This window comes from Micromys minutus (genome assembly GCF_963924665.1).
Source record: "Micromys minutus genome assembly, chromosome: 22".
Lineage (NCBI taxonomy): Eukaryota > Metazoa > Chordata > Mammalia > Rodentia > Muridae > Micromys > Micromys minutus.
In genome coordinates, this window is record NC_137957.1 from 41,685,924 (window position 1) to 41,700,581 (window position 14,658).

General features: G+C 41.6%; 1 protein-coding gene across 2 annotated transcripts in view; it reads left to right on the plus strand.

The window, feature by feature from the left end:
- The window catches only part of SCYL2 (SCY1 like pseudokinase 2), a 44,603-nt gene extending 31,779 nt beyond the window's left edge, over positions 1–12,824 (plus strand). The window contains exons 12-18 of one of the 2 annotated variants that reach the window (XM_080935044.1): positions 121–253; positions 973–1,091; positions 4,175–4,275; positions 6,373–6,439; positions 6,557–6,652; positions 9,872–9,991; positions 10,872–12,824. In XM_080935044.1, the coding sequence (XP_080791170.1) occupies positions 121–253; positions 973–1,091; positions 4,175–4,275; positions 6,373–6,439; positions 6,557–6,652; positions 9,872–9,991; positions 10,872–11,516 (1,281 nt within the window). In that variant the 3' untranslated portion in view covers positions 11,517–12,824. The remainder of the gene's footprint in view (positions 1–120; positions 254–972; positions 1,092–4,174; positions 4,276–6,372; positions 6,440–6,556; positions 6,653–9,871; positions 9,992–10,871) is intronic. The other variant, XM_080935045.1, reaches the window with a different exon arrangement.
- The last annotated feature ends 1,834 nt before the right edge of the window (positions 12,825–14,658 follow it).

Consider the following 14,658-nt stretch of genomic DNA (forward strand, 5'->3'; position numbering starts at 1 on the left):
CAGTTTTTATTGAGATTTTAGCATATGTCTATTTGATGACTAAATTTGCACTAAATATTTCATTTTACATTAACAAAATTTTACATGACAAATTTACATGCAATTTCTTTGTTTTAATAGGTTCGTGTGAATTCATTAGTGTGCTTAGGAAAGATCCTGGAGTACTTGGATAAGTGGTTTGTACTGGATGATATCCTGCCCTTCTTACAGCAGATTCCCTCCAAGGAACCTGCAGTCCTCATGGGGATTCTAGGTAGCTGAAAACTTAATGTCATTTGTTATCTTTATCATTTTGTACAATTGTTGTGTAATGAAATGTTCAGTCTATAAAACATCACACTTTATGTTTATGACATTAATCAGTTGTAGAATGAATAGAAAAATGCTACAATATAACTATTCTCTGTTTTAACAGCAAAGGAAATATGTTCTTGTCATTTATAGAGGCCTGGGCTATAATGGGACACTTGACTTAGTATGGGCAGGTTCTGGACTTGATTTCCAGGATTGGGAGAACGAGGAGAAGTAATATAATCTATAATCTTGGCTGATATGACTATATAATTTTCTTCCATAAAGTAGTCTAAAGGACAAAGGCAAAGCTACTGCAGTGAGCTTTACTTTCAGAAGCACTGAGTGGAGGTGTAGATGAGTCCCCACAGACGCGTGCTCCTGGCCCCTGGATTTAAACTCCGGGAATAGATGCTCCACATGTAAGGATGAGGGCTCACTGCTGGATTGTAGTAACCATGCCTTTAGTTTTGGGTGGTCATTGAACCAGAAGAGCTCGGGATGAGCAGGCCTGGGCCTGTTTCCAAGCCTGGGCTGACAGTATAGCCGGCCTTTGTGTCCACACGAAAAGAAAGCTGCACCACACCCATGTCCAAAAAGACTTGCTGTGGATGCAGTATTTTCATGGTTTCTATGAACTTTGTGTTAGTTTCTAAAACTTATTACACTGTTTTCCCTCAGGTATTTATAAATGTACTTTTACTCATAAAAAGTTGGGAATCACCAAAGAGCAGCTGGCTGGAAAAGTACTGCCTCATCTCATCCCCCTGAGCATTGAAAACAATCTTAACCTCAATCAGGTGGGACATTTTATATGTATTCAGTTTCTTTCCCTGTTTGCAACTTGTATTATGTGCTTTATTATTTACACATGTTGGTGGCCAGAACAAGTAAAACATGCCATGAAGTTAATAAAAGTTGCAGAGTAGGATAGGCCTAAAGGCCTCATTGGAGCAGGTGGACAGGGTGCTGAAGGACGTTAAGGTTGTCTCCACTTTAAATTTGGGTCTGTGTGTCGATATGAACAGTCACAGACTGTATTTGGATATTATTGCTACATAAATGACCATAAGTTGAGTATTTTAGTATTTTTAGTTATTTTTAACTAATCTTACATTTTCTATGAGTTGGCCATGCCAGGTTGTAGCTTAGGTGAATTTGTTACTATAATCAAGAACTTGGGTCTCATTTGAAGGTCCATCTGAGGACGCATAGGGTTCTTAGTTTGCTTAAATGGTCTTTGGCAAGATTTGGCTCCCTTTGGGCTGTTGGGCTGAGGGCCTTAGCTGTGTGTTAGCCAGATGTTGCTGTGAATTTTGTACACGGTTCCCTTCCCAAACAGCCTTGTCCAGCAGACTGAAGTCAGTGTCTTGTTGTGTAGGAAAGAAAGTGTGATACCCTGTTAGCCTTGTCATAGTCTGTTGGTTAGAAGCAAGTGTGGGTCTTACCCATACTCAGCAGTCCGAGGGTCACAGTGACATAAACAGTAGAAATGAGTGGGGGTTGTGAACCATTTTCAGACTCCCTGCCCCAGAGAAGGAGTAATGAGACAAAATAAAGGAAGGTGGTGTTGATGGGCTTAGAGATCTATATGCTTTAGGTTAAGTATCTAACTTTGAAGATGTAAATGTTTGAGCCAAGGGAGACATGTTCAGAGCTTGTTACAGAAGTGTCTTTGCATGCCTTGTTGGTAGTTCTCTCTCAGCTGTGTGTCAGGCAGAGCACACAGGCTGGAGCTGCTGCTGCTTCATCATAGCTCAGTCGTCGCTCAGTGCCAGAGAGCCCGATCACGAGAAATCAGTCGAACCTGCTGTCCAGTGAAACACGGGAAACCAGCCAGAGATGGGCAGGAAGATTTAGTCAGGGGGAAAACAATCACAGTGAAGAAAGAAGGTCCGAGGAGAGGAAGGCATGGGCTCCGGCCAGAGTGCTGAGCAGGCAGAGTTCTGAAGGTGAAGAAGTGTGTGGTTCGTTAGCCCCCAGCCTTCCTTTGAAGCAGTAAGGCAAACCTACTAAGCTTTCTTCTTCCTCAGCGTCAAGTTATGGTTGGCACACAGGAAGCAGTGAATGTGAAAATGAATAGTACAGTCTGCTTAAAACAGTTTCCAGCAGCTTTTTGTTATCTTCTGTCTGGTTTAGGATATTTTCAAACATTTCCAATAGGAAATGGCTGGAGGAAAGTCTCAGTGGTTGTTGCTCTTGTAGAGGACATGGGATTGTTTCTTTTCACCCACGCGGTGGGTCACAGCCATTGGACCGAGGGGCTCTGATGCCCTCTTCTCACCTCTTTGGACACCACGCATGCACATGTTCTGCATACATACTTGCAGGCAAAACAGTCATGTACATAAAATAGAACAGAATAAAATTTAAAATCCCAGGTACTTATTTTAGGATACATTGTTCTGTCTAAAACGCTTTCTGATTTTGGAGGGCCTATTTTTATCTGCAGAAATCATTTGAGTCCTACTTTTTGTTATTTTCCTTTGCTTTAGCATGGCTGTGATCTGTTTTTCTGTTTGTCTTAATGATTAAACTTCCTAACTAAAGAGTGCCCTCTTCTGTTGGTTGTGATTTTAAGTAGTCTGAGTTTATTAAGTAGAAAAGAGTATATTTATACAGAGAGTTAAGTATTGAAAGCCACCATTACTAGTTCCCAGATAGCCAAAGTCTACCTTGTAGGCAGATCTAAGATTGGCAGATGGGACCTGCTGCATTCAGCCCGTTCTGTACGAGCTCTGTGAAAGTGGGGTGGATCTCACAAATGGAATGCTGAACAGATGAAGCTGGATGCGGAAGGCGCTTTCCTGGGCGCTCTCACTCACGCATGTATGGAAGCTGTGTAGTGCGCGCTACTGTAGAGCAGGATAGTGTTGACACAGAGTGTCGGGTTGGGAGACAACCTACAGATAGTACCAGAAGGCCTCTGAGGGGCTGACAGTGTTTTGTCTTCATTACCGTGGACAAGTTCAGTCTCTGTCTTATTTGAGCTTTGTACATAACGTTTTATTACCATGCTGTGTAGTTTTAAGTAAGTCCACCCAGCAGGAAGTCATGGTGAACTTAGACAGATATACTGTATCACTCATAAGATGAAGCACTGCTGGGGGAACTTGCTGAGGGCAGTGGGGATGTTGTGAAAAGGTCCTGGGTTTCAGCACCAATGTTAGGGGAAGGATGAAGAGAGTGGGGGGCATATGGCCCATGGAGGTGTGGCAAGGCCTGGGGGCAAGGGAGATGCCTCTGGGGGGCCCATGTTGGGAATCCCTTCCTCCTGAGGGACCAGCCACACAATGGTATAGTACAGAATAGATTTTATTCAGGTCATGGGAGACTTAAGAGGGTGGTAGAGAGAGAGAGAGAAAGTGAGAGAGAGGGAGAGGGAGAGGGAGAGGGAGGAGAGGGAGAGGAAGAGGATGTGTGTGCACATTCTTATAAACTTCCATTATTAAAGTAGAATTGTGAACTGTTTGTTTCGACTATCTTTTCAGAAAACAAGTTTATTTTAGCCAATTGTTTTTTATGAATAAACAAGGATTTCTAAGTATTTTAAAATGAACTTTCTTCTAGTTGGCACAAATTATCAATGTGTGACTGCCAGTAGTAAACGTGCCTAAAGCCTCTGAGTAGTAGTTGTTAGGTAAACAGAGACGTGGCACTCGTTAAGATGTGTTTTCCGGAATGTAAAGCCTTACCGGGCATCCTGTCACCTCTCCGTGGCTGGATGTGTGCTCTGGCACGCCCAGCTAACAGACTGCCCATGTTGTGTGCTTGGCTGTGTGTGTGAGTCCTGCTCCCTTGGGATTGTCTCTGTGTTGTTGGAATTGATTCCACGAGCTGCAAAGGCGTTGTGCCCTCACCGTATCCATCTTTACTGTGACAGTTCAGCTCCTTCATTGCTGTCATCAAGGAGATGCTGAGCAGACTGGAGTCTGAGCACAGGACTAAGCTGGAGCAGCTTCACATAATGCAGGAGCAGCAGAGGTGAGCAGGCTGCACTTGTGCAGCATAGGACTGTTAGTTCAGGATGGCTCATGGTTGGTTTTCTGAAGTATTGAATAGGAAGACTGATAGATTTTTCATTTGATTATATATGAACCATTTAAAAATTTTCGACAGATTAGTAATTTTAAATTCAATAAAATAGGGAGGTGTTGAGAATAGAGTGCAGGTGTGGAAGGAATATGAAATGATCTTAGCATTTTATCTACATGAGAAGATCTATTGTTGGAATCAGCCAGTGGTATTATCAGCCCGCTAAGCACCAAGAACAAGGACACTGGTGTTTTTGGGATCTGTGATCCCAATGTTATGATTTCTTCATCTCTTCTCTAGCCCCAGGTATATGGAAGCATGTAGTAAGATACCATTTGCCTCTTTATTGTTAGAGGGGTTTTCAGAATTACTGCAAAACACTGTCATTCAAAAGAAGACAAAGATGGAAATTGTTCATTGTAAATGCTATTGATATTCAAGTCAAACGTTTACTATGTTATTTGCTTCAGTGTAAAACACCTGAGTTTAGGATACCTCAAGAGACTTCTGAAAGTCAGAAAATTGTATGAATCGTTAGCAAGGTTCAAAAATAAAGGATCTTTAGCTTCTGTCCCGGTAAAAGGTAAAGACTTAAGGAGATAAATACTCACGATAGACAAAAAAGCCCTGGTGTCTCTGTTTTCTGTGTTGTAGGTATATGTGAGGTTTGATGCATTAAGGTCATAAAATTAATGTTTGAAATGTACTTCAGGTGGAAACATTTGACTTTCGTCATTGGATGTAGAGCCCTGCACATACTGAACATGAACCTTTAGCCTTAGACAAAACATTAATATTTAGTATTTGTATTGGATGGACAAAGCAGCTCTTTCCTTTTGTTTCCTATCTGAAACCTTCCTCCTTTTCAAGCCATAAATCTGGCCATATCACAGGATTTATTGTTTATATCCTAAACTTAATCATTAGCTTATATCACAAACTCAGGCGTTAAAATCTTCAACAGTAATAAACAGACTTATGTCTCATGGCGTACTGGTATATTCACTAATAAATGTTTTATTAAAGTTTTAAATTTTTATATTTTTTCTAGTAAATCTTAAGTTTAAAAAAAAGGTTTTTTGTTTGTTCATGTTTTTTATGTGTATGGCATGTGCACGACCTATGTGGATGTCAGAGGACAGCTTGTAGGACTCAGTTTCTCCTGCCACTCTGTGGGGCCCAGGGAACTGAGCTCAGGTTGTCAGTCTGCTACAAGTGCCTTTTCCTGCTGAGACATCTCACTGGTTTAAATATTTCCCCCAAGGTTTATTTATCGATTGCACGTATGTGTGTGTACCAGTGTGTATGTTTGTGTATGTGCATGTGGGTGCCCTTGTAGTCCAGAATAGGGCATTGGATGCCTCTGGAAGTAGAGTTACAAGTATGTGTGAGTCACCTGGTGTGGGTACTGGGAACTGAACTCAGCCCATCTGGAGGTATAGCAAGTGCTTTTACCTGCTGAGCCATCTCTCTAGCCTGCTGGCCCAAATGATAAACAGTGAATTCAAAAACAAACAAAACAAACATATGCAGACATTTCAAGAATTATTGATTGTGTATTTAAGAGAGTGAAAGAGAGGGAGAATGAGTGTGTGTGTGTGTGTGTGTGTGTGTGTGTGTGTGTGTGTGTGTGATGTTTACATAGGAGTGCAGATGCATGTATGCCACAGAGCATCAAGGGTGGTTCAGAGGACAGCTTGTAGTTGGCTTCTACCTTGTTGAGGCAGGGTTTCTGACTTCTGTGTGCTGTGCACTGCAGGCTTCTAGCCCCGGAGTTTCCAGCAGATTCTCTCGTCTTTGTCCCATGTTGTAGGATTGCTAGATTTACAGTCACATGCCGCCACCTCTGGCTTTTCTTTTACGTGGTTCTGGGAGTTGAATTCAGGTCATCAAGCTTTCGTGGCCCCAGATGATGACATCGAGTTGTTGTCATTATTTGGGCAAATAGACATTAACAGTAGAAAACAATGGAAACATCTGAGCTGAGGAATGAAGTTAATGTTTGCTTCTTTTAACAACTTTTCCATAATTTTATCTATCTTGCAGGTCTTTGGACATAGGGAATCAAATGAGCACTTCTGAAGAGACAAAAGTGACACCCTCCACTAGTCAGGTCAGAGGACATTTATCTTACAGGAAATGTCTGAGAGTCCTCATAAGAGTTCTTAGTCTTTAAGGAACAAATGGCTTTGTTATTGAAATGTCTTCAAGTATTGGACTTGTATTTCAGCAGATTGATAAGGTCTTTAACAACATTGGAACGGACCTTCTCAGTGGCAGTGAATCAGAAAGTAGAGAAGATGGGCTGCAGGGTAAACAGAAACGAGTAAGTTTCTCTACGTAAAAGTTCTATTGTGAGGCTTCCTATAAACCACGACCTAGAGTTTCAAGGAAATATGTCTTGGGCAGGAGTGTGTAGAAGCTGTTTTTATTTTACTTTGCTACTTGACTTCCGCTCCCACCCCTGTGTCCATGGCTTGACTTTGCCTGCAGGGTGCCATCACGTGTGGTTAGGCGACTGACTATGTCTCCTGCATTACTGCCTTTCAGTAACTGATTGTGTGTGTTTGTGCTGGTGGGAGGTTGTTTGCATGAGTGCAGGCCCACAGGGGCCAGGAGCGGGTGTTGGGTCCTCGGGTGCTAGAGTTACAGTGAGTTGTGAGTCTGAACAGATATGGAAGAGCAGGTGCACCCTTTCTAACCACTGAGCCATCGCTTCAACTCCAGCTTTTCAGTATTTGAACTCTCTTCTTACTGCATTCCTATCAGAGTGAATACTGAGTCATTATCCATTCCTTGTTAGCCCAGCTGCCTTGCCTTTCTGGGTTTTGTTTTGTTTTTAATTCTGTTGTGACACCTAATGTTTATGGCCTTCAGATATTCACTCAGTTGGTTTTTGTTTGTTTTGTTTTGTTTCTGATATTGTTTCCGCTAGTCCTATGAACTTGCTATGTAACCAGAGGCTAGCCCAGCTAGTCCTGTGAACTTGCTATGGAACCAGAGGCTAGCCCAGCTAGTCCTATGAACTTGCTATGGAACCAGAGGCTAGCCCAGCTAGTCCTATGAACTTGCTATGGAACCAGAGGCTAGCCTTGACCTCCCGGTCCCCCGCTTTCACCTTCACATGCAGTGTTTACAGGCTTGTGCCGCCCCAGCTTGTTCACCTCGACATGTTCAAAAGAATATCTGTCAGTTACCCTAGGCTATGCATTCACTTACCTCCTCTTTCACTTAGTGTGTGAGGATCTGATATGTGAGCATGTAGATGCCCTGATGTACGTGACGTCCTCTGGAGGTCAGAGGTCAACCTGTAGAAGGCACTTCTTCCCTTTATTATGTGAGTCCTGAGGATCAGACTCAGGTGATCACACTTGGTGGCAGGTGTCCTTACCTGCTAAGCCATCTTACCAAGCCCAGGTTATACATTTTTGGCAAAAATACAATAAAAGTGAGTATATATAAAATGCTGATATGACTTATTAGTGCTGAATGACATTTTAAAGAAAAATTTAAATTAAATACAATTTTACTTTATAAATAACCTGAAATTTGAGTATAGGTTTTGTTCAGTTTCCATTTTAAAGATTTGCTGTTCTTATGATTTTGAATAGTACACTATAAGGTAATACTTTCCTATTAAAATTTTGGTTAGTATCCAATAAATCACAATAAATATCCTACTACTGTTGAGTTCATTCTTGTATTTATTTACAAACTATGATTATCTATCATATTTCTATATGTACATATATCTATGTGCACAGAGCTAATTGACACTTGGATACAGAGGCTTACAAAATGTAAAAAAAAGTCATATGAGCTTGCTGTTAATGAAATACATGAATGCAAAGTCATTTATCAACCTGATGCAGACATTGACATCATATTTGTTTAGTTTCTTATTTTGTATGTGGGTATATTATGTATGCATGTCAGAGCACTTACGTGCTGATGAGAGAAAAACTGAGAGTCATTTGTCTCCTTTCCACAGTGTAGGACACTGGAATTGAACCCAGGTCATTAGACTAGGTGGCACACTTCTTTCCCTGCTGAGTGATCTCATTTGGTTCTTTGTGTGTGTGTGTTCATGTGTGTGCACGTGTATGTGAGCGTGTGTGCATGTATGTATGTGTGTGTATTTAATTCTTGCTACTCAAATGGATTCCGGCAGCGCAGGCACTCCTCACTACCTGCCCTAGTGTTCTGGGTTCCTGAATGAAATACACACAAACACAGCCTTTATATTTTGATATGCCTTAAACAGACCAATGGCTGGGCCACTTTCTAACCTCCATGTGGTTAATTCATCCTCTGATATCCCCAAGTTATTACTTACTAAAATCTATTCCATCTTTGCTGGCCTAGACCCAGACATGTAGCCCTCTTGGGTTTTGATCCCCTGACTCCTGCATGGCAGCTGTGTTCTCTGTTTGGCACCTCTCAGGCATAGCAGCTTGGATCTTCTTACCCTCAGCATGGCAGATTTCTCCCTTCCTCCTTCCTAGATCTAGTTCCCAGGAGTCCCAAAAGCTCCTCCTCTGTCTCCCTACCCAGCCATTGGCTGCTGGCAACTTTATTTACCAATCAAAACCAACTAGGGGCAGGGTCTCTCAGCCTTACATGTAGGACACTGCAAGCAGGTATTTTGGGGAACCTAATTAGCATGAGAAAACAAACAGCTACATGTTTATGTGTGTGAGTGTGTATGTGTGCTCACAAGCATGTGTCTGTGTGTACATACCTGTTTTGGTGTGTGTGTGTGTGTGTGTGTGTGTGTGTGTACATACCTGCTGTGGTATATGCTTGTCATTGTGCACCTGTGTATATGTGTGTGTATACATGTGGGAGTGTTTGTGTTTGTGTGTGTGTTTGTGTGCACGTACCTGTTGTGTGTGTGGAGGTCAGAGAGGATAGGTACGGTGCTGGCTCTTTACTTTGAGACAAGAAGACTTGTTTGCCCCTGTGTATTGGGCTGGTTTCTACAAGCTTTCTGGGATTCTCCTGTTTCTACTGTGTATCCCTGTAGGATGCTAGGATCATAGACGCTGCTGTGTCTGGCATTACTTGGGTTCTGGAGTCCAAATTGAGGTTCTCCAACTGCTTTTCCCACTAGTCATCCCTCTAACTTCTTTACGTTTGTGATTTGAGACACCATCTCTTGTAAGTTGACTTGAGTGACCTTGTGCTCTGCAACCCATCACTGAACTTGTAATGCTCCTGCCTCAGGCTTTTAAGTAGCTGGGATTACAGGTTTGTGCCACTAGGGCTGACTCACTAACTCTCAGACTAAGATTTTAAAGTTGAAATCAGTAATTCTAGTTGTAAGTTGTTTTATACTGGACACATTGCAGCTGGTACCGAGAGTTTCCCTGAGGTCAGATGTGGTAGATTCAGGGTCTCCAACACTAGAACACCTGCCTTTCACTAAGTCGTAAGCACTGCTTAATCAACTGTGCTACATGTATCTGACCCCAGATGAAATCTTCTTTTCCAGATGGGGTATTAAGTTGTGGCTGAATTTTGTTTTGTTTTGCTTCCCTTTCAGGGGTCACTAACACTTGAAGAAAAGCAGAAATTAGCAAAAGAACAGGAGCAGGCACAGAAGCTGAAAAGTCAGCAGCCTCTTAAGCCCCAAGTCCACACTCCCATCGCTCCTGTCAAACAGGTTCGTGTCTCTGCAGTTTCAAGCATGCTCACTAGTAAGGAGTAGGGTGGAAACAGTAGTGCTGGGCAGATGTGCTAAAAGGGCAAAGTGACACAGTACTATGAGTGACAGCTCAAGCCACCTGCCCCACGTGCAGTGCCATGTTTAGTCTCAGTGCTGGCAACCAAAGAGCAAGTGCAGGGAGCTAGTGACATCTTCAGAAAATTTGTGGGTTAATAGTGCCATTTTCAGACGTGTTCTTTTCAGGCCCTTAAGTGTTTCTCATCTGGAAGAAGCTGCCTGTCTTCGGCTTCTAGTTCTACCTGGCTTGGTAGCGTAGGTTAGGAAGAGGCACCCCATGGCCTGCATTGATTTCCCTCTGTGCGGAGCACGGCTCGCCCCGGTGCAGCGCTGCTGCCCTCAAGGACCCTGCTCACAGAGTGCACTCACTGCTGGATCTCGGTGCTCTCACTAACTACTCCCTGTTCTCATCACCTCTCTCTTACAGCTTCCTTAGAGGGCTAAATCAAGAATAACTGTTAGATACTTATAGAAGAACAGAGAAAGGAAATTTCCAGAAATCTTGATAAAATTCAAAATAAAAAAATACAATTTTTTCCTGTTTATGACCAGTCTAATGAGAAGAATGCCATTCTGTCCTGGGAGCATTTTTCCTGTAAACTTACCATGTGCTATCATCAAATCGATTGCCAGGATTTGCTTGTAAGCCGTCTAATAATACGTAGGAGTCATTATTTGGTCCGCAGGCTAGCTCTCAGACTTGGTGTAGATCATCAGCTTGACTGTAATCTGTTCTTTATCATGTGATTTGTCAAATGGTTACTGATTGGGAAGGAATTTGGGTTTCTTGGGGATAAAGTAATTTGCTCTTATTTTTCAGACTAAGGACTTGACAGACACACTGATGGAAAACATGTCGTCTTTGACCAGCCTTTCTGTTAGCACTCCTAAGGTTTCTGCTTCAAGTACCTTCACCTCGGTTCCTTCCATGGGCCTCAGCATGATGTTTTCTACACCAATTGATAATACAAAGAGAAATTTGACCAATGGCCTAAATGCCAACATGGGCTTTCAGACTTCAGGGTTCAACATGCCAGTCAATCCAAACCAGAACTTCTTCAGTGGCACAAGCACAGCTGGCGTGAACATGACTCTGGGAGCACCCCCCACTATGTCAAACTTCAGCCCTCTGAGTATCTCTCCTGCTAGCGTGAAGCAGACTCAACAGAGACCAACTGATATGTCTGCCCTTAATAATCTCTTTGGCCCTCAGAAACCCAAGGTTAGCATGAACCAGCTGTCCCAACAGAAACCAAATCAATGGCTGAATCAGTTTGTACCTCCTCAAGGTTCTCCAGGCATGGGCAGTGCAGCCATGGGCACACAGGTCAATGTGATGGGACAGGCTGCCTTTGGTATGCAGGGCAACCCTTTCTTCAGCCCACAGAACTTTGCACAGCCACCACCAACTACTATGACCAGTAGCAGTTCAGCTAGCAATGATCTGAAAGATCTTTTCGGGTGAGGCGTCCCGTGCTGCCTTTGGAGGGTCACTGCAGTGTTGGTCATGGGAAGGCTGATTTACATCAGTATGAGGCTGGCCTGGAGAAACTGCTTCTGTGGAGATGGCTTGTTTCTGTGACAGAAAACACCTGCTTCCATGCCAGCCAGCACAGGAGTTGTGTGGATCCAACAAGTTGAGTTTTTTAAAGCATGGAGGATTTTCTCCCTATTACAAACTCCTTCAGGTTTTTAAAGAGCCAGTCCTTACTAGTGCAAAAGGACAACTTAATTATCCTGAACAGCGGTTTTTAAATCAGATGTTTTATTTTGGCTTGTAAATCTTGTTATTAAAAACCTTGAGTTGATGGTAACTGGAAGTCCACTTGCTAACTACCTTCATTTTCATTTGTCTTCATTGAAAGGGAAGAATCTTGATGCTGTGCTAATTTGTGTGCATTTGTAAGGCAGTAGGCGGTAACACAAAGGATTGGGTCATTCGCTTTTCCAGTCTTATTTTTCAAAGAAATGTATGCTTAGAAAAAGTACAGGAAAAATGCTGCAAAATTTAACTTATATTTAATTCCATTGGTTTAAAAAACATTATTAACCATTTTACATGCAAACTAATCATTGTAAGTTATATTTTAGCATGATCTGCCTCAAATAGCAGTGTATTTTTCTGCCTTTACTTGAATATATTTAGGCTCACTTTCTTCCATGTTGTATCACAGAAGAGCTATGTACTGGTCTGTACAGGAAACAGAGCACTCTGACACGATATTCTCAACTATTGCCTTCATACTTGATTTTCAGTTCAAACTTCTGAGGTTGCGGCATATATAAATTACATTTTCAAAAGGAGATTTGTACAAAAAATATTTAAACTATATTTAATGAGTAAACTTTTGAGATTTCTGCCATATTGTTTTAAGTATATAGTAAAGTCTAAAAATGAGCAAGCCATTGGGTACCAACAGGTTCAATGTTAGCTTGCTGTGATGTCTGACCTCGCTAGTTATTACTACAGTTAATTTTTTTCTAGACGTCCCAGAAACCTTGTTTGGAAATTTTGGTGTCTGTAATCAGTCACTAGTAGGAAGGAAGGAGTCAACTCTAATAGGCTACACCTCACTTTTTGGAACCGTTCTGATGTCTGTTGTTAACTTGCTGATTCTACCACAGAGCCTTATGCTATAGACGTCATTTGTATTTTTAAAAAGTATATTCCACTGTTATGTGATAATAATAAAACTCCTAAAAATCTCTGTATGTATTATAGTTGCTGCCATACAGTTTGTGGTTTTTAATTATCTGGAACCAGCAATCCTTAAATAAATCATATGAAGTTTATTAAATGGCTGAATGTTCATTCAGATTATATATGTGTGTGCACATGATGGGTATAAATTGTAGGACTTTATTACAAAGTACATTTCATGCTGATACCAATGCTGATAGCATCCAGTTAAAGCACACTTGTAAAACGTGAATCAGCAGTAACACCTCATTCCTGATTGTGCTGCACTCGAGTGGCATGACTTCAAAAGGACTGGAGGACACAGAAGTCACTCAAGTAATGAAAAGCAGTTTTTGTCAGATACCTTCGCAGCTTTACCTGATTTATTTTTTACACAATACTAATATTTCTTTTGGGAAATGTTTTACATGGAATAAAATTGTTACTGAAGAATATTTCTTTGGAACACTTAGGTAGTTATTTTAGGTTTTTTATGTCTGTACATGTTTTGCCTGCATGGATATAGGTGTACCATGTGCATGCAGTGCCTTTGAAGGCAAAAGAGGGGTTGGATCATATCTTGGTTATTTCTGTGACAAAACACCATGACCAAGACAACATACAAAAGAAAGCATTTAATTCACGGTCTCCCATCATGGTAGGGAGCATAGTTCTGGAACAGTAACTGGGAGTCTACCTTCCTGATCTACAAGCATGAGGCAGAGAAAGAGAGGTGGGGCACTGGGAATGGGGTGAGCTTTTAAAGCCTCAAAGCTCAAGCTCCCAGTGATATACCTCCAAGGCTACACTCCCTAATTATTTTCAAACAGTTCCATCGATTACGGATGAAGCATCTTTTATAGGAATATGCTTATATTTATTAATGTTATATTGATTATATTAATATATTTATACAGGAGGAATTCTTAAACCACTGCAGATACCCTGGGCCTGGAGTTAAAATGTTTGTGAATCACCATGTAGTTGCTGGGATTCAAACTCAGGTTCTCTGAAAAACCAGCCCCATAACAACTCTTAACTGTTGAGCCATCTCTCTGGCCCTCTTTTTTATTTTATAATGTAACTTGATATTAGTGTTGAATTTTTAATTAGGAGATAATATAGCCATCTTTGTAACTTAAACTTTAAATATGTAGAATTACTTGAAAAACTCTGTATGTATCCCTTAGGTAACCTACACTTGTTAAAAGTTACTTATTAGCTGCCCCTCCCTGAGGACTTTTGTATAGCCAGGTTAATTTGAATATCTTGCCATGTAAGGTTCTGATTTCATATCTTCCCCCACTTGAGAAGTGTTTGGTTAACTTGCCCACTTGTTGATTGAATTATTTGCTTTAAAAATGTGAGGTCTTACTATTCCTGGTTGGCCTCGAATTCAAAGATCCACCTGCCTCTGCTTCCTGAGGGCAAGGGTTAAAATGCCAGACAGCTGTTGTTTTTGTTTATGTCTCACACAGTGAGACATTTGTTTTGATACAGGGTCTTACAGTATAGCTCAGACTGGCTCCAGACCAGTCCCCCGCCACCCCGCCCCCACCTCACCTCCTGGATGAAGGAAATACAAGTATACACTGGCTCAAACACATTTTGTATTGCAACTACTATGTAAAATACACAAGCTAGAAGAAAAGCCTGAGAAAATGCCTTCAGTAAGTAAAGTATGCCTTCTTTTATGGCTAGTAATTAAAACTCTAGAAGAGTTTCACAGTGTGGTTTGGATTAAATGGAGTTGAGCCCGGTCCCTCTCTGAGTGCAATGTAGAGTCAGAGGGTCCAAGAGGTCAGACTAGGAGTGGATGCTGCATTTTCCGACCACCCGGAGTTCGGTGCTCCGTATCTCACTGTGTCATTTTGTGAACTCTGGAGATGCTTTAGTTGAGACTGTTTTATGTAGCAAGCATGTATTG